The sequence below is a fragment of the Rana temporaria genome, chromosome 12 (assembly GCF_905171775.1).
Source record: "Rana temporaria chromosome 12, aRanTem1.1, whole genome shotgun sequence".
Lineage (NCBI taxonomy): Eukaryota > Metazoa > Chordata > Amphibia > Anura > Ranidae > Rana > Rana temporaria.
Window position 1 is genome coordinate 51,740,576 of NC_053500.1, and position 20,103 is coordinate 51,760,678.

At 48.2% G+C, this 20,103-nt stretch overlaps 1 protein-coding gene across 1 annotated transcript in view; it reads right to left on the reverse strand.

The window, feature by feature from the left end:
- Nucleotides 1-20,103, reverse strand: part of TBX21 (T-box transcription factor 21) — a 91,370-nt gene that overhangs the window by 6,279 nt on the left and 64,988 nt on the right. Inside the window, exon 4 of the mRNA XM_040330312.1 lies at nt 1,255-1,401. Coding sequence (XP_040186246.1) covers nt 1,255-1,401 — 147 coding nt within the window. The remainder of the gene's footprint in view (nt 1-1,254; nt 1,402-20,103) is intronic.

Below are 20,103 nucleotides of genomic sequence, written 5' to 3' on the forward strand. Positions count from 1 at the left end.
TTGAAAAAGCCACTCCACATGTTTTCAGAGAGACCTGTACTTCACCTGAAGTTATTTGTAGGCTTTTTTCTTTGCATCCCAAATTATTTTCCTGGTAGTTGTGGCTGAAATTTTAGTTGGTCTACCTGACCGTGGTTTGAGTTCAACAGAACCCCTAATTTTCCACTTCTTGATTACAGTTTGATCACTGCTGATTGGCATTTTCAATTCCTTGGATATCTTTTTATATCCCTTTCCTGTTTTATACAGTTCAACTACCTTTTCCCGCAGATCCTTTGACAATTCTTTTGCTTTCCCCCCATGACTCAGAATCCAGAAATGTCAGTGCAGCACTGGATGAAAGATGCAAGAGACTGTCAAAAGTCCAGAAACTCATTGACCCTTTATACACAAACACACACACACACACTAATTCCCATCAAACAGATCAAAGGGGAGGATGGTTACCCTAAACTCCTTTTGTGTCAACTTGTGTGCATGTTATCAGGCCAAAATTACCAGGGTATGTAAACTTTTGATCTGGGTCATTTGGGTAGTTTCTGTTGCCATTATGATTTAAAAACTGTAAACACAGTTGATTGATAATAAATGGCTTCAGCCAAACCATGAGTGAAAGAAAAGTTTTTGTGTTATTATTCATATTCTCTGAAAAATGGCCAAGAAATCATAAATGATGCCAGGGTATGTAAACTTATGAGCACAACTGTATATAGAGATGGAGCCCAGAGCCAATCCTAGTTAAGAGACTCGGGGCTATGGGCGCCAGATTCTGGGCTATAGCCCCAGTAGTCGCCCCCCAGCGACACCACTGCGGCTGAGCCTTCTATTGATCGGCAGCACTGTCCTGTCTGCAGCAGTGCCTCTCAGTATTCACAGGAGGTTCTGATGGAAGAAGTGGGCATTGGCTCCTGCTGGTGTCAATGAAATGCTGTGAGGATTAATCAGGGGCAAGGCTGAGCCGCACGGTGTGTGTCTATGGATGCACCCAGCCTGGATTGGGACTTCGCCTGCATGAGTGCACCCATAGCAAGCGGCTTGCTACAGGGGTACTCGGAGAAGGGGAGGAGGAGAAAGAGAGCCAAAAGGGGGACCCCAGATCAGGATGTAAGGAGCCGCTTTGTGCAAAACCATGGTACAATACATAGCAGGTAAGTACAACATATTTTTTCTTTTAGGGGGAAAAAAAACAATTAGGGTTTACAACCACTTTAAGACATTCTGTTACACGTGTCCCAACATTAGATCTGTACTCACTTCAGCATTTTGATAAGCTGTGACGGCTATGAACTGGGTCTCTGGGAAGGTGAAGGTGTGACTGTGGTTCTCCACAACTCCAGATTCCGTCACTCGTGTCACATTCAGACGTGGTTGATACTTGTGAAGGGACTGCAGTACCACCATCTGCCAAATGAGAGAATAAATGTCATTTTTTATCCAATTATTAACTCTCTTGAGGGAAGACAGTGATTATTGTGTCGAAGAATAAAACAAATGAAGAGCTGTGCGTGCAAACTCTTCTTCTGCATGTCACTGCTGTTAGTGGGGGGAGGGACCAGAACAAAAATAACAACAATGAATACATTTCAAAATCACAAAAAGTTTATTGAAGCGCACAATACTAAAAGCAGCATGGACACTCTTGGACCACTGTGTAACTGAAATAAAGCCAACGTTGTCTACCCCCTTTAGCCCCAGGTTCACATCTATGCGGTTGCAGTTGATGCAGGTTTCAGGTATTTTTTGCATTTTTGAACATGCATTTTTGCTTTTTTCACTCTTTAACAAACCGTGTTAGCTGTTAGGGAGCGGGGCCGAGAAGCCAGCTGCCTCGTCCCTAACAACCGATGAATCATCAGCTGTCAGGCTTCCCCCCTGACAGCTGAATGTAATAAAACAGAATTGGCAAACAAACGGCCCTTTAGGGCTAGTATGGATTTTGAGGGTAACAAATTAAATGGCTTGGGCCACCCCAAAATTCATACCAGACCCTTATCTGAGCATGCAGCCCAGCAGGTCAGAAAAGGGAGGGGACAATCAAGACTCCCCCCCCCCCCCCCCCCCCCCATTAAGCACCTTGTCCACTTCAGCTGTGATTGTTCACAGCAGAAGCTGATCTGTGGGTGTTGGGCACTCGATGTCTGTCAATTGTTGGGCAGAGACTCAGAACGGATCTCTGCCTGTGTAAATAAGGCAGAATCCCATTCTGACCTGGGGGGGGGGGGGGGGTTGATTCTGTGTTTCTGCAAAGCAGGTATGCAAATCACTTCCCCTAGTTAAAGCAGCACACATGGTAAACACAATCACTGGCTAGGCACACATTTAACCCTTTGATCGCCCTAGATGTTTAACCCCTTCTCAGCCAGTGTCAGTACAGTGACAGTGCATAATTTTAGCACTGATCACTGTATTTGTGTCATTGATTCTTACAAAGTGTCAGTGTCCAACTGTCCGCTGCAATATCGCAGTCCCGATATATATGTCGATGATCACCGCCAGTATATATACCATAGCTTGTAGAAGCTATAGTGTCTGCGTAAACCAATCAATATATACGCTTATTGGGATTTTTTTTTTGAGGACGAGAGGATGTCTGTGATAGATGGAACACTGAACACAGTCTTCCTATCATGGAACAGGACGAGAAGGAGGTGCGGCTTTTTTACACTGGATGCCCGCAGTCTGACTCTGAATGTCACGGATAATCAGGTATGGAGATCGGCATGGGCAAAGTGAGGTGAGGCATGCAATGGTCACAGTGAGGTGAGGCATGGAATGAGCACTGTGAGGTGAGGCATGCAATGGGCACAGTGAGGCGTGCAAATGGGCACAGTGAAGCTGAAAATGGGCATTGTTGACCCTCTTTTCCACTTACAGTAGCTTCTGCATTCTCACCCTAGGCTTATACTCGAGTCAATACGTTTTCCCAGTTTTTTTGTGGTAAAATTAGGTGCCTCGGCTTATATTCGGGTCGACTTATACTCGAGTATATACGGTACATTCTCCTTTCTTTGTATGCATATACAGTGGCAGGTTGGCTCAATTGCGCAAACCACCATACCCATACGGTGGTCCGGCGTGCATGTGACACTGTGGGTGCGCGGGTCCCACGGACTTGATGTCCTCCAGCGACCCGCGATTGTGGTACACGGAGGCAGAATGGGGATCTGCCTATGTAAATAAGGCATATTCCTGTTCTGATAGCATGACATCATGGAGATCTGCTGTTCCCAGTGATCGGGAACAGCGATCTCTGTGGTGTTCCATCAAGCCCAACCCCCACACAGTTAGAACACACCCAGGGAACACAGTTAACCCCTTGATCGCCCCCTAGTGTCAACCCCTTCCCTGCCAGTGTCATTTATACATTGATCAGTGCATTTTTTTAGCACTGATCAATGTAATAATGTCAATGGTAACCAAAACGTGTCACTTAGGGTCAGATTTGTCCACCGCAATGTTGCAGTCCCGGTAAAAATTGCAGATCGCCACCATTACTAGTAAAAACATAAAACAAAGTTCATAAATCTTTCCCATAGTTTATAGACGCGATAACTTTTGCGCAAACCAAACAATATACGCTTATTGCGGGTTTTTTTTAAAACAAAAACATGTAGCAGAATACATATTAACCTAAACTGATGAATACATTTTTTAATATATATATTTTTTTTGATATGTATTATAGCAGAAAGTAAAATATATATATATATATATATTTTTTTTTCAAAAGCTCTATTTGTGGGAAAGAAAGGATGTCAATTTTGTTTGGGTACAACGTTGCACGACATTAAAGGGACTTAAAGGGACTACATTCCTACATACAGTGGTGTCATGGAGAATTAATGTAGCCACCCTCTAACAGGAAGTCACATCACAGCAGCAAAAAAATAAAAAATTAAAAAAGGGACTTTTATGAGAATGCATAATTTAATAGATCTTTTTTCAACCAGAGTTTAGTGTCACTTTCATAGCTGCCCAAAAATGTTCTACTTAAAAGAAGAGAAAGCTGACAGAGGAATTTTAGAAAAGCATAGGACCTAAACAATTAAAATGTCTCCGTTTTGTATGTTGTGCAATATTTATGCAAATGCTTATGAAACCTACAATTTTCACATTATTATTTTTAAAATACATTTTGTTTTTTGTGCACACAGGACAGGTCTCATAAAATCCTTTGCAGTTCACCGGATTTGATTTAAAGTGGCAGTTCAAGGGTTGAGACTAGGGTTGTCCCGATACCAGTTTTTTGAGACCGAGTACAAGTACCGATACTTTTTTTCAAGTACTCGCCGATACCGATACTTTTTTTTAATGTCATGTGACAGTGGCAGTATTTTTTTTTATTACAATTTTTTTTTACTTTTTTATTTGTATTTTATTATTTATTGCAATTTTTTATTTTTATTTTATCAGCCCTGTTGGGGGTCTTTGGAGAGATATCAGGGGTCTTAAGAGACCCCTGACATCTCCCCTTTAAGACAGAGAAAGGAACTAAGGACACAGGTTCCCCAGTCCCTTTCTCAGCAGCCTCAGCTAAGAATGGAGAGAAGTCCATGAAGACGACTGTTAGGGTGTGGCGGGCGGCCAGAGCTATTTACGCTAAACCGAATTGTATCTCTCCACACACCCCACTGTGGGGTAACCCCACCCTACCTCATCTCTGCGATCTGCCCGAACCCTCACAGTGGGCTAGACGCGGGATCACCACCCTTAAACACGTTATAGCAGATGGTAGGATCAAGCCCTTTCAAGACCTGAGACGACAGTATTCCCTCCCTAAATCCCTCGAGTTTAAATACTTTCAGCTGAGACATGCAATGAGGGCCCAATTCCCGGACGCACTGACCCTGGAACCTGACTCAATTGAGCGACTGTTGACGTCGAGCGCAATGGGGAAGCCCCTTTCCACTCTGTACATGTACCTGACGGTGGGCCACGATGTTAAACTCACCCGGGTAATGGATAAATGGAGGGGGGACATTCCAGCTTTGGGGGAGGAGGAATGGGAAGAGTGTGTCTCCACATACATCCCATCCATGATAGCAGCTAAGGACAGGTTCCTCCAGCTCAAGTTCCTACATAGGGCCTACTTCACCCCTCATAGAATGGCCAACATATACCCGCATCTTGACCCGAACTGTCCCAGGTGTGGGGTCGAGGTGGGGACCTTCTGGCACATGGTGTGGGACTGCCCGAAGCTTCGGCCGTATTGGGCGGGGGTAGCAGAGAGGCTTAGCGACATAGGAGGGACCAGAGTGCCGTTGGATCCCTTGGTGCTCCTTCTGAGTCATTTGGGCGAGGTCGAGGGAGACAGGTACACTAAGCTATGTATTACGTTCTCATTGTTTTATGCTAGGAGGGAGATACTGCTACGGTGGAAGTCGGTAGGACCTCCCACCCTTGGATCCCGGAGGAAGGCGGTGGACTCGGCTTTGCCCCTTTACAAACTCACGTATGAGAGTAGGCAGTGCCCTGCTAAGTACGATAAGGTCTGGTCGGCCTGGGTGGACGCACCGGGATGGGGGGCCGGGGGGGTGGGGGACTGAGATGGACTCCCCCCCCCCCGCCCGGCATGGGGGCCGTTGCCCCCCCCCTCTCTCGGGGCGCTGCCCACTTCGATCGGCTGCTGGGGTCCTTACACGTTTTGGCTGGTTATCTAGGGACTTGGCGCAGGGGCGACGGTCTTTTTGCCCGCGTGTACTCTGAGGAGCACTCCGGTTGGGTCTGCGCCTGGTGGCTTACGGTTGGGGTGGACTGGGGAGGGAGGGCTAGGGACTAGCACCTCGTTGCTTATTTTACTTGTATTATTTTCCCTTTTCCTTTTTTGATTTTCCTTTGTTTTATGATCTGCAAATACTGAAATCACTTGTATCTGACTGTCATCGTTGCTATGCAAATCTGATTGTCGAATAATGCATATCTTGTAATGCTGTTTTGTTAATAAAAACCTCTTTCTGTAAAAAAAAAAAGAATGGAGAGAAGCTCCTCTCCATTCATAAACTGAAGCTTCAGTGATTACTGACTCTGTTCATTCGGAAAAGGTAGAAGCCGGATTTAGCGGCTCCTACCTCCGCTCTCCATCCTGACAAATTGAGGGGGGAGAAGACTGCACGGACGGGGGGAGAAGACTGCACGGACAGGGGGGAGAAGACTGGTACTAGTATCGGTATCGGGACATCCCTAGTTGAGACAAACCATTTATCACTGACAGGGGTGGTTATAATGTTCAGCTTTTATTAATTTATCCTTAAAGGAAAAAAAACTGTTGTTGTTTCTGCTTCTAAAGTTTTAGCTGAAATTCTGATTTAATTTGTTAATCAAGTGTAGCACCCCCTTGTTAGGTAGGTGCTTAAGTAAGGATTTTCTGGAGGAAGAGTAGGAAAATTTAGGCAGGCCTAGCTGGTTGCCTGTTTGTTTTCATTCTGGGCTGGGAGTGGCTCAAGATAGCAGCTGGTGACTCACAGGTATCACTGGGACGTGGGACCTCCCTCTTCTTTCTAGAGTCTGCTAGAAAGATCTGAAAAGAGAGGAGGAGAGGAGGAGCTGTCTGGGGTATCTTGGGGAGCCCTGACCAATCCCCAATCTGGATTGGCAGGGGGCAGGCCTCCTCAAAAACCCAGGATCAGCTGGGGGAGGAGTTGTTGGGTGGAAGAGCTGAAGTGAGAGAGGTGTGGAGGCTGTTGGGGCCTACAGGGAGCTCCCCAGTCTGGGGGGGGGGGGGGTGACCTTGGGCTGGGGCTCGGGTGCATCCGGGAGGAGAGAAGAGATCCTGGAGAAGAAGCACATGAGAGAGCAAGTAGAAGACAGTGGGAGAGAACACTGCTAAGAGACTCAAGGGAGGACAACTGGTCGCAGCGATTGAAGTGCTGGTTAGTGAGCACAGTCGGGAGGCCTTGGGAGACATGGGAGTTTTCAGTTTGAGAGATGGGTGCAGAACCAGAAGAGAGGACTGTGGGAAGGGCAGTGGAGAGAGGTCATTGCAGCCAGGCTGGCTGGCAGGGCCTGAAGAGAGCTATCTGAGAGTGGTAGCAGGATAGAGGACAGTTAGCACTGGATCATTTCTACACCATAGGAGCCCAAAGCCTCTGCCCGCAAAAGGCAATTCACCAAGGCCTGGCTGAGTTAGTGTCAGGCCTAACCATGCGGTGCTAGCTAGTCTAGAGGAGTAACAGTCTGCAGCATATGAAGTGTTGGAGGAGTAACGTTATGCAGCAAGTGAAGTGCTGGAGGAGTGAAGGAAAAAAGGTCTTAAAGCGGGGGGTTCACCCCCCAAAAAAATGTTTAACATTACATTCAGCCGAGTTGTCAGAATGACATTAGGCTGTTTTTTTTTTTTTTATTTCATTGCCGTACATACCATATTTTCACCGCCGCTTCCGGGTATGTAATCTGCGGGACTGGGCGTTCCGAATTGATTGACATCCTTCCGACCGGCGCATACAGCGCGTCACGAGTTGCCAAAGAGGGACTGCAGCAGCATCGGTGACTCGGGATTCCCGCATCCAAAATCGCTGTAAGGGTCCTCAAATCAGCTGTCGCTTTCCCTCCCTGCTGTACAGTACACCTTCTGCTACCAGAAGACCAAAAAAAGGAATCTGGTGAGAGGGTTTCTCACCCATATTTCAGTGAACCCCCGCTTTAAGCAAGAGCTGTGCTGGAGAGAAGACTGAGGGTATATATATACTGGAGTGTATATAGAAGTCCCAAGTTAAATCATTCTGATCATCCCATAACCATGCTTTACCCATCTAAGTTAATACCTCTCAATAAATTAACAAAAAAACAAAGCTTATGGACTGTTCTATGTCTCTGAGTGATTGAGAGATGGATGTCTGGCTGGGCAGGGTGTCAGGTGAACCACAGTAATCAGCAACTCCTATAGGGACATGGCTACACAAGTCCAACAAAATCTGCTAATGCATCTAACGCTACCCTCTCCCCAGATTGCCAATGCTGCTGTCCAAATGTGTCTTTGTTGCTCCTCCATCCAGAGTGGGGGCACCCAAAGACAGGAAGCGTGTTACTGCCTGGATTACCAAAGGAAAATAAAGGGAAACAAATTAATGCAGCTGTAACACTGGGCAATGTTACTGATTGCAGAACTTTCTTTGTCCACAAGATGGCGATGCCAGTTATGCCTTATCTAGCTATGACTTACTTTACACAGAAGCAGTCTGGCAGATGTAGTCTTGGAGAAAGATTTCAACTATAAGGCTGCATTCACACCTAGGCGACAAAACGCCTGAAGCGCGACGCTCGTGCCGCTGGAGGGGATAATTTTCATTGATGTCTATAAGATGGTTCACATCTCACGCCGAACGCCGAAACGTCGTACGCCTGCCGCCTGAAAACAAGTCCCGGACCCTTTTTTCAGGCGTCATTGGTATTCGGCCATAGACATCAATGGAAATTATTTGTGGAAAAAAAAAGTTAAACAAATCGCGGCAAAATACGCCGCATACGCTGCGTTACAATGTGAATGAGGCCTAACCATCACTGGGCCACAACTACAATGCCCATAGACACCTGGGTGCTGGCAGAAGCCCGGGAAAGAGTCAAGGCAGTTGAGGAAGCGTGCCCAATGGAGATGTTTGATGGGAGCTGTGCTGTGCCCAGATTGTGGGCTGCTGTGCTGGATTTGCTGGACTCCAGAACCCGGAGGCTGAACTGTAGAGGGACTGCAGCAGCATCAGTGACTCGGGATTCCTGCATCCAAAATCGCTGTAAGAGTCGTCAAATCAGCTGTCGCTTTCCCTCCCTGCTGTACAGTACACCTTCTGCTACCAGAAGACCAAAAAAAGGAATCTGGTGAGAGGGTTTCTCACCCACATTTCAGTTACTACCGCTCGTTAACTCCTTTCAGCCCATTAACGAGCCATTCCCACCCACTGCCATTCTATATTCAGAGACATATAAAACCTGTTGCTACATTCATCGCTATTCTATGGCTGACAGAGCATAAGCCCATCTTCTAGACTGCTGACTTTGTTCTTGCTCCCTAGCTGACTGCTATTGCCATAAAACAGCTGGTACATCTGGGCTTGCCCTATTATTTGCACCATAAAGGAATTTACATATCTGCTGAGCCCAACCTGTATAATATACTGCTGTTGAATGCCACCTATTGACTCATCTCCATCATCGCGCACCAGTGGTTTTAAAGGGCCCCAACGTAGCCGGCTGGAAGTTCATCTAAGGAAATTAGCCAGTACCTCTGCTCAGGTCCATGATTGTTAGATAGCAGGACACTGCCAGCTTAACCCTGGACATGTGGTAGGTATCAGCAGTAGTAATGGAGTTCAGCTTTATGTAATCCGTGCAGAACCTGGTCGTCTAATCCTTTTTGGGGACCAGCACTACTAGTAGTGCCCAGGCACTTTGATACTATTGAATCACCCCTAACTGCAGCATCCCCTCAATCTCTGTCTTCATATCTGTCTACACTTCCAGTGAGATACAATAGGCAGACTGTTCTACTGGAGAATAACCTTTGTGACTACCTTGTGAAAAGCAAGGTTTGCCTGTCAAAGGGTCACAGTGTGCCACAAACACCTCCAGTAGCTGATTTCCTGTGTGGATAAAAGGTGTGAATTGATCTTGAGGTCTGTTTATAACTCCTAAATGGCAGCTAACAAGTCTAACAATGGGTATGTCTTGTCCTGTTTAGGTTGGCTACAAAATGCCATTACATGTTCTTTCATGGTGTGTTTTAAGGATGTTTATATTGAATGTATTCTGTCTTCTACATTCTTCTCCAAACATATCATATAAGTTACATTGTTCAGGCACTTTGTGATTGGATATGGTTTCTCTAATGCCGCCCATAGATCAGAGGCGTTGCGGGGGGTGCGGTCCGCACGCGGGTGAAACCCACTAGCGGGGTGACACCCTCCCTACTCTCCCGAGAAAAGTCAAAGCCCTGGTAATTTTTTTTACACTCGCTGATAAACACCTCCAGCGCCGCGGCCGCGCCTGGTGTGTGTCCTCCTTTTCTTCTTCCTCCTCCCTAGATTATCCTGCCACATAGGGAGCAGAATCTCTCTCTGGCATTGCACTCATACCAGTGTTTTTGAATGGCCTAGGCCTGTGTCATGTTCTCCTATATCATCCCAACTACTTTCTCCATTTTATCCCAGAACCTTAAAGGAGTTCTCTGACCTAAAACTTTTAACCCCCGCTGTGCCCGGGCTGTAAAAATATACAAAATAAACTGTCACTTACCTGCCTACGATCCCCCGTTGTTCCGATATCGCCGTCCCGTTCTCCGGTCCCGGGCCCCTTCCGCTTCCTGTGTGTCGGTGACTCATAGTGCGCTCAGCCTATCAGCGGCCGCGACGGGACATTGCTGAGGCCGCTGATAGGCTGAGCGCACTATGAGTCACCGACACACAGGAAGCGGAAGGGGCCCGGGACCGGAGAACGGGACGGCGATATCGGAACAACGGGGGATCGTAGGCAGGTAAGTGAAAGTTTATTTTGTATATTTTTACAGCCCGGGCACAGCGGGGGTTAAAAGTTTTAGGTCAGAGAACTCCTTTAATACAAAATCTACCACAGAAACCTCAATGTCAACAACCTTGCCCTTCCAGGTCTCTCAGGTTAGTGCTAATTGTCATGCTCACTTTCCTTATAGGTTTTCAAAAGGGGAAAAACCTGTAAACTCCTAGGTTACTTCTCTGTAGGCAGAAAGCAGGTGAGCAAATATTATTCATAGCCCTTTCCCTGCAAAGCCACAAATGTCCCCAGCATTTCAAAATCTCTTTGATACGCTTGTACATGCTGGTCACTTGTGGGCGGCGCGGCAAGGACTAGCCTTGATATGTTTCATCTGTATTTTCCTGACAAAAACTTGTATCAGGTCAATATTAACTGTTCACTGAAGAGCAGGGTTTCCTATGCTTATAAATATTTCCATCAAGTACCTTGTCACCCTGGGCAGGGCCGCCGATAGGGGGTACCAACGGGCCTCCCGTAGGAGGCCCGGGCACACAGGGGGGCCCAGACAGCAGGGGGTCGGTGTGGCAGGACAGGAAGACAATTATAGAACAATGCACGGTGTCTGTGTCTCTCCCTCTAGCAGCTGAAAGTCAGTTTCTCCCCCTCTCCCTCATCGGCTTTCAGCTGCTGGAGAGAAAGACACAGACACAGGACATCATTCTATAATTGTCCCCCTGTCCTGCCACACCGATCTCCCTACCTGTACGGCCCACATCTGATTCCCCCTGTGTGCCTGCGTCTCCCCCGCAGCGTTGTTGGCTTTCCTCTCCCACCAGCTGCTACAGGTGCACAGACGGATGGAGAGTGGGGAAAGGGGCCAGTAAATATGTACTTTTCCAGCCCCTTCCTTTTCTGAATTGGACACGGTGAGTGATCTGTACTGATCACTCCCGTGTCTTTTGATAACTGAGCATAGTAAACTGTGCTTCAATTTATGAATGGGGAGGAGCCCCTGTCTCTTGTCCATTCATCTTCAGTGCAGCTGAGGCTATAGAGAAAGGAACTGCATACTATGTGTCCTCAATTGTTGGTGTGCGCAGGCGCCATCTAGAGCTGACTCTCAGCTCTACGTTCGGCTATTTTCGGAGCTCAGTTCACGCCTGCGCGGTACAGGTGGGGGGTTCTTAACCCGCCGGGGGAACTTTTTCAGAAAGACACCGGGCTGCACAAGAAAAGCTGCAATTTGCGTTTCCGTGGAGGAGCTTCTTATCCCCCGCCCCCTTTCTTTTCTGTTCTCGTATACAGCTCAATGTGTGTAGAGCAGAGAGGGATGTGAATGGCAGCAAGGAGAGGAGTGCTCTCACGTGTAAATAGTGAAGCAGCGTATTAACAAGTGACAGTAGCAAGCAGCTGAGCTAGCAAGTGACAGGCAGCATGGGCTCCAGGGGCAACTCAGCTGCTTTGGGGCCCCCCTACAATGGCTGGGCATGGCTGGGCCCTGGGCAGATGCCCCGTTCACCCTGCGGTAAAGACGGCCCTGACCACCTTTAACAAGTATCCTCCAAATCTGTTGGGCAAAAACAGCTGCCTTTTGGTCATTTCGGCCCCACTGCCTTCAATAATCAGATTCTCTATGCATAGTATTTCATTGTCCTAATAAACCTTTTGTTTGTCTCCTTCCGCAGGTGGCTTCTGAGTTTCTCCAGACATGGTACGTTTGCACTGCTTGCTCAAAGGCAGCACTACAAGTCCCAGCAAACTGTCCTGGAGTGAATAAGGACAGTAGCTGAAGCAAGTGGTTCAGAGCAAGGCAAGGAGCTATGGGTGCCATCCCCTGCTTTGGAACCAAGCATGCAGCCGTTGCAGTTCTACAAGTGCCCCTTAACACTTGTTCTTGATCTCCGCATGTAATTTAAAATAGATACGAGTGGTGGGCGTGCATTGTGGGCGCACTGCCGCCACCCTCCCTATCCATGTACCCAGTCCCTTTCAGGACACATGAATTACAATTGCGGGGGTAAGCGGGGGGGGGTGTTTTGAAGCACCTGATTAGACCCAGAGGCTCTAATAGGCTTAAAAACAGGATGTGCCTGGAGAGCAGAGCGTGCGCCCTGATCCCACCCAGTTGTGTGACACTAGCGAATACATTTTTGCAATTCTGCCACATTCTCCTTCCGGCCAATCAGGAAGCCCCTATTGACCAGGGAATCTTTTGACTCCCTGGCCAATCATGTTTCAGGACACACTTCTGGGTTCTAATAATTGTCTGGAAGGAAAATGCTTGTGACCTCGCCGGAGCAGCCCGGCATCTTCCATACATCAGTGTAGCTACTTTTCGACTATTCCCTGAACTTTGCCTGCCTTTTACCTGGACGGTCATTGAACCACTCTACCTGTCTGCAAAGAGCTGTTTGCTTTGCTCAGTTCACATCTGCCCCTGTATGATGGCCAGGCACTATAGCATTGTGTATAAGTCCTGGGGGCAACCAAGTACCAGTAGGCCTGCTTTCCATAGGTGTAGAACACAGACGCTAGCTATAGTCAGGGCCGCCATCAGGGGGTACAGGCATTACACCTGTAAGGGGCCCGATATTATTATTGTTATATTATTATTATTATTATTGTTATATTATTATTTATTTATTTATTTCCGGTTTTTTTTGTCTGACTCCCCTACCTTTAGCAACTCACGGCAGGGGCCCAACGCGGTAAGCATGACATTTGCATGCTCTTCTAGCATTCAATCTAACTTTATCTACTTTGGGGCAGATCCTCAAAGAAATTACGTGGCGTATCTCTTGATACACCGCGTAATTTCACATTTTGCGCGTCGTATCTTTGTTTTGGTATCCCCAAAACAAGATACGACGGCATCTGTGTTAGATCCGACAGGCGCACGTCTTCTTACGCCGTCGGATCTTAGATGCAATTTTTCGGCGTCAGCTAGGTGGCGTTCACGTCGTAATGCGCGTCGAGTATGCAAATTAGCTATTTCCGACGATCCACGAACGTACGAGCGGCCGTCGCATTTTTTTACGTTGTTTCCGTTCGGCTTTTTCCGGCGTATAGTTAAAGCTGCTATATGGTGGCGTACTCAATGTTAAGTATAATCTAATTTTCTAAATTTTACGTTGTTTGCGTAAGTCGTCCGTGAATGGGGCTGGACGTCATTTACGTTCACGTTGAAAACAATGATGTCCTTGCGACGTCATTTGAAGCAATGCACCCTGGGAGTTTTTACGGACGGCGCATGCTCAGTTCATTCGGCGCGGGGACGCGCTTCATTTAAATGAAACACGCCCCCTACCCGCCCAATTTGAAATCCGCCGCGAGAGATATACTACGCCACCGTAACTTACGGCGCGAATTTATTGAGGATTCAAACCAAAGCCAGGTAAGTTACAGCGGCGTAGCGTATCTCACATCTGCGCCGGGCGCAGCGGAGGTATGTGGATCTGCCCCTTTGTGTCAAATTGTTTTTTATGTTGGCTGTGTTCTGTCACATTCTCTGGTTGCCCACCACAGACATGAGTTTTAAATCTAACTGTCCCCCTTCCCAACCTGTGCATTTTGGGAAAAATTAGGGTGGCACGTGTTCAGTATGACGCCATATGCCACAAAGTATGGGGCTCGTAAGACCTCATTATAATCACAGCAATAATAGTTCTTGTGTATACATACATGCTAGCCCCATCCCTATTAGATATCATGGCCAGCAACAGTCCCTGGTTGGAGATAAATCCCTGCAGGCCTTATCTCAGCTTTCACATATGGCATGATATTCACATGACACAGGGTGGAGAGGAAGACTGAACATCTTATTTTATTTCAATCATTTATCATTTGATCATTATTATTTTACATTTTTTTAATTCTTAGATAATTCCATGATTCAGAAATGTATGTGGGCTCCTAATCAGCTGGGAATTAAACTTAGAAGAAAAACAGCTGAGGGCCCAAAGTACTCTTAATCCTTTACTGCCTTAACACAATGCACATTATTACACAATGCAATGTAAAGGATTGAAAAAGTATTAATCTAGCCTACGATAAATAATGGAGAATAAGATTGTATAATAATCATGGATTAAAATAAATATGAGCTTTTGTATATAAAAATACTAAAGAATAGGAATTGAAATAAAACAAGTTTAAGAAGGTCTTAAAGCGGAGTTCCACCCAAAAGTGGTACTTCCGCTCATCTGATTCCTCCAACCTTTTGGGAGGTGGGGGGGGGACGACAGGCTATCCTTCCCCACTTCCGGGAGTCAATGATGCGGAGCTGTGACGTCACCACGGGGCTCCCTCCCCCAGGCACCGGCCAATAGGAGAGAGGAGCCAGGCTCCCGGAAGTGGGGGAGGACAGGTATCCTTCCCCACTTCCTGGAGTCCATGATGCAGAGCTGTGACGTCACGGCGGGGCTCCCTCCCCCGGGCGCGGGTCCAATAGGAGAGAGGAGCCGGGGTCTCGCGCATGCCTCGTTACATGGCCGGGTTCCGGCGGCAGCATTCGACAGCTGATGGGAACACCAGCTGTGGTGCCGACATTGCTGGACTCCAGGACAGGTAAGTGTCCGATTATTAAAAGCCAGCAGCTGCAGTATGTGTAGCTGCTGGCTTTTATGTTTTTTTTTTTTTCTTTCTCGTACATCACGGGACACAGAGCGGCATATTCATTACTAGTGGGTTATATGGAGTACCTTCAGGTGATGGACACTGGCAATCTCAAACAGGAAGTGCCCCTCCCTATATAACCCCCTCCCATAGGAGGAGTACCTCAGTTTTTTCGCCAGTGTCTTAGGTGTTGGTGCACGTTGAGGCTGTGCCTGTAGTAGTCCTTGGGACCAGGGCCAGCTGACCGGATCCGTCCAAGGTGCTTCATAGCCAAAGTGGACGGTACCCGGGCCCCAATTCGTGGATGGGGTTTTGCCTATAATGCCTCTCCTTGGAGGGCTGGACCCTGGGTTCCAGGTCTGGTTTCTAACCTAGAGAATACCTGTTGCCAGTGGTGCTGTATAGGTCCAGGTTGTGGTGTTCTTTTAAGACCCCAGTCCCTGAAGGTCTATGACCATACCCACGGTGAAGGGTGAAGATTGGGCCTCTTGCAGAGCAATACCCTGCGGCGTGGAAAGGTAAGCAGGGGGCCTACGGAACTTGGTTTGACAGTAGGCTTCCTACAGGGGATTCTTGGGCAGCCTATTTATGCCTCTGTGCATGGGCAAAGGAGAACCACAAAGTTTTCAAACGGGATGGCTCAAAACACCCAGGTATGGTTCCCCTGGCTGGGCTAGTAGGCTGCTGCTGCTTCTGTCACAAGGAGGGCCTTTTTTTGGGCAGGGTGTTCCACAGAGAAGGAACCATACCATTAGGGAGACAGTTTAAAGCTTCCCTTTTACCTGTGTCTGCTGCTCCAGCGTCTAAGGTCCTGGTGTCTCCTCTCCACATGGCTTCCTGCTTCCCCTAGCGGCGTTTGACGCGCGCGCGTGCGCGCGCTTTTACTTATCTGTGCGCGCGCTTGCGGCGACGCCGCGGGGAGGGGGCGGTTGACGCCGGACGGCTCCTCCCCCCTGCACACAGGGAGGATAAATCCTGGAGGGCTGTTCAGTCTGTAAGGGCTGTGAGGGGACACGGAGCAGCGATGCTGGCTACAGCATAGGAAGGTTTGACAGAGCTTTCTGGCACAGTGACACCCGGTGGCAGTTGTGGGAAGTACACCTTACTAAGGAGCCTCTGGCTTAAAAGTTTACATTCAAGCCTGTGTACTAAGCAGCGCCTTTGAACACTTAGGGTGCTCACCTAGCCCAGCATTAGGGGGTCAATACCAGAAAAAAAAAAAAAAGATTTTTTTCTGGTTGAAGCCCTTGGGGCTCAGTATTGATTTTCCCTTTTTATAGGTTATGGGAGGTTTGGAGTCCCTCTAACATTACCCTATCCTATTGTTTCACATTTATTTGATTATATGTGTATTTTCTCCAGCTATTACAGTCAGTTGTATACTAGCGGAGTGCCTCAGAATTTGTTTATTATGGCTCCTAAGGGTGCAGGTAGCGCTAAGAACGCTAAAACGGTTAAAAAACCAAAAGGTTCTCCATCGGGCTCTAAGGATATCCAAAATCTAGTGGCCCCTACTACTCCGGAATGCCCGGAAGTTGTTGTCCTAGGTGAGCCATCAGGGTTGCTAGGTGCTATGGCTGGCCCTACTCAACCAGCTCCTTCCTATGTAACGGAAGAGATGTTAGCCTCCACCTTGGGTGGATTGGAAAGGAGGATGGCCGCTCTAATTACGGCATCTTTGGCAGGGAAGAAGCGGGTTAGATCCCCGTCTCCCAGGTCTGAGTCTCTGGAGGAAGGAGACCAGACAGAGGGAGGTCAGGATCACCTTGACCATTTAGGTTCTGAGGATTCTACAATAGAGGAACCTTTTTCAGCTTCTCACACAGAAAGACTGTGGGTTCAGTCCCTAGCGGATATGGTGCGGTTGGCTTTTAAGATACCTGTGCCTCAGCCTCTGGCCTCCGCGGTATCCTCATTGGGCTCCCTGAAAGCGCCCCAAGCCAATTTGGTATTCCCGGTACATCCTTTGTTAAAGGACCTGATTTTTCAGGACTGGGCTAAGCCAGACAGGTAACCCTTAGAGGAAGAGTTTTCAAAGAGATGGGCTGTCCCTACTGTGGACGCAGCCATCTCATGTGTGAACAGATCTTTAACTTGTCCTGTAGAAAACTTGCAGATGTTTAAGGATCCGGTTGATAAACGCTTAGAAACATTACTTAAGGCCTCCTTTACTTCAGCAGGGGCGATAGTTCAGCCCGCTGTGGCTGCTATTGGAGTGGCCCAAGCATTATCAGATAAGACTAAGCAAATGCTTAAACTTATCCCTGCTCAGCAGGCAGAGGAATTTTGGATATACCCAGGGCTATACGCTTTACGGTGGATGCTATCAAGGACTCCATCCAGCAGGCGTCACGTTTATCCTTATTTCTAATCCATATGAGAAGGCTCTTATGGTTGAAGAATTGGGAGGCTGAGCCCCCGGGCAAAAAACTCCTGGTAGGGTTCCCTTCCATGGAGGACGTCTCTTCAGAGAAGACTTGGATAGATATATTCAGACTATATCAAGCGGCAAAAGCACTCTCTTGCCAGTCAAGAAGAAGGCCCGAGGGTCCGCATTTAGGCGCCAGCCCTCCCCGGGGCAGGGGCCCTCTAATACCAAACAGTATCGACGGCCTCCTGCAAGATCAGGCATTAACAATAAGCCGCAGGGCCAGGCCACTGGGGGCAAGAAGCAGTGGTACCGCAAGCCTGCGAAGCCAGCCCCCAAGTCGGCCCTATGAAGGGGCGCCCCCACCCACGATGGTGGGGGGAAGGCTGCGTCTCTTTGCAGAGGTTTGGGAGGCCACCATTCCCGACTGCTGGGTACGGTCTTCCGTGACCACGGGCTACAAGCTAGAATTTCTAAAATTCCCTCCTCCTCATTACCAGGAGTGAAGAGTACCAGGCGACCCTGTGAAAGGAGCCGCATTGATGGCGGCATTGAATCATCTGCTATGCCAGAAAATGATAGTAGAAGTACCAGTCCGGGAACAGGGATTGGGGTTCTACTCCAACCTGTTTATCATCCCAAAGCCCAACGGCGATGTCAGGCCAATTTTGGACTTAAAGGGAGTAAATGCGTATCTAAAGGTCCGCTCATTCCGGATGGAAACTATTCGGTCAGCTGTCGCCGTGCTCCAGAAGGACGACTTCATGGCGTCCATAGACATAAAGGATGCTTACCTTCATGTGCCAATTTTCAGCCACATCAAGTATTTCTATGCTTCTCGGTGGCTCAGCGTCATTTCCAATTTGTGGCGTTCCCCTTCGGGTTGGCTACGGCCCCCCGGGTATTCACGAAGGTCCTAGCCCCAATCCTAGCCAATCTAAGGATCCAGGGGGTCACGGTCCTGGCTTACCTGGACGACCTCTTGGTCGTAGACCATTCGTCTCCTGGCCTGGAAAGAGCAGTGGCCCTCACGGTTCAGTACCTCGAGAGGTTCGGCTGGGTCCTAAATCGAGACAAGTCAGCATTCCTGCCCACAAGGCAGCTGGATTATCTCGGCATGAGATTGGATACAGAACAACAAAAGGTGTTCCTACCCCTATTAAAGGCCATCAAAGAGCTAATACAAATGGTTCTAAGCAAGAGAAGGCCAACTGTTCGCCTATGTATGCGGCTACTAGGCAAGATGGTGGCCACATTCGAGGCGGTTCCGTACGCTCAGAGCCACACTCGCATCCTGCAGGCAGCCATCCTGTCAGCCTGGAGCAAGAGGCCTCAGGCCTTAGAAATTCCTTGGCCACTCTCACCAAGAGTGCGGCAAAGTCTAGCTTGGTGGTTAAACCCTCAGAATCTCCTGAAGGGAAAGACTTTCAGTCCTGTGACCTGGAAGATAGTAACCACAGACGCCAGCCTGATGGGCTGGGGAGCAATTTTGGATGGTTGCACTCGCCAGGGCTCTTGGGCAGAGAAGCAGTTGCCCATCAATATCTTGGAGCTCAGAGCTGCTCGACTAGCCCTCAGGGCTTGGACGTCCAAACTACAAGGGTTCCCGGTGAAAATACATCGGACAATGCCACGGCGGTGGCATATATATAAATCACCAAGGGGGAACCAAGAGTCAAGCCGCTCAGAAAGAAGGGAGCTTGATTTTCTTGTGGGCAGAAGCCCATGTGCCCTGCATATCGGCTATATTCATTCCCGGAGTCGACAACCTACAGGCGGACTTCTTAAGTCGCCAGACTCTGTTGCCGGGGGAGTGGTCTCTGCATCCACAGGTCTTTCAGACACTCTGCCAGAAATGGGGAGTGCCGGACGTGGATATCATGGCATCAAGACTGAACAAGAAGCTAGACGGGTTCATGTCCCGCACAAGGGATCCCAGGGCCTGCGGAACCGATGCGTTAGTTTGCCCTTGGCATCAGTTCAAACTTCTTTATGCATTTCCCCCGCTCCAGTTACTACCCCGCCTGCTGCGCAGGATCAGGGTGGAGCACATACCAGTCTTCCTGGTAGCTCCAGCATGGCCCAGAAGGGCATGGTATTCACTAATCCTAAGGATGGTAGTGGGAGACCCTTGGACTCTTCCTCTACGGCCAGTACTGCTATCGCAAGGTCCGATCCTCCACCCTGCCTTACGGCATCTAAATTTGACGGCCTGGAAGCTGAATCCCTGATTCTCAGGGGTAGAGGTCTGTCTCAGAAAGTAATCTCTACCCTAATCAGAGCCAGGAAACCGGTCTCTAGGGTGATTTATTACAGGGTCTGGAAGGCCTATGTAGGCTGGTGTGAGTCCAAGTTATGGCTTTCTCGTAAGTTTACCATCGATAGAGTATTAAGTTTTCTCCAGCTAGGAGTGGGTAGAGGACTGGCATTAAGCACAATCAAAGGACAGATTTCAGCTTTGTCAGTATGGTTTCAGCGGCCGCTGGCCACCCACTCGCTGGTTAAGACCTCCATTCAAGGGGTCTTACGTATTAATCCTCCAGTTAAATCCCCGCTTTGTCCGTGGGATTTAAATCTTGTTCTGTCAAGTTTACAGAAACAACCTTTTGAGCCGTTGGCTGAAATTCCTTTGGTTTTACTGACAAGGAAGTTAGTATTTTTGGTTGCCATAGTTTCCGCCAGAA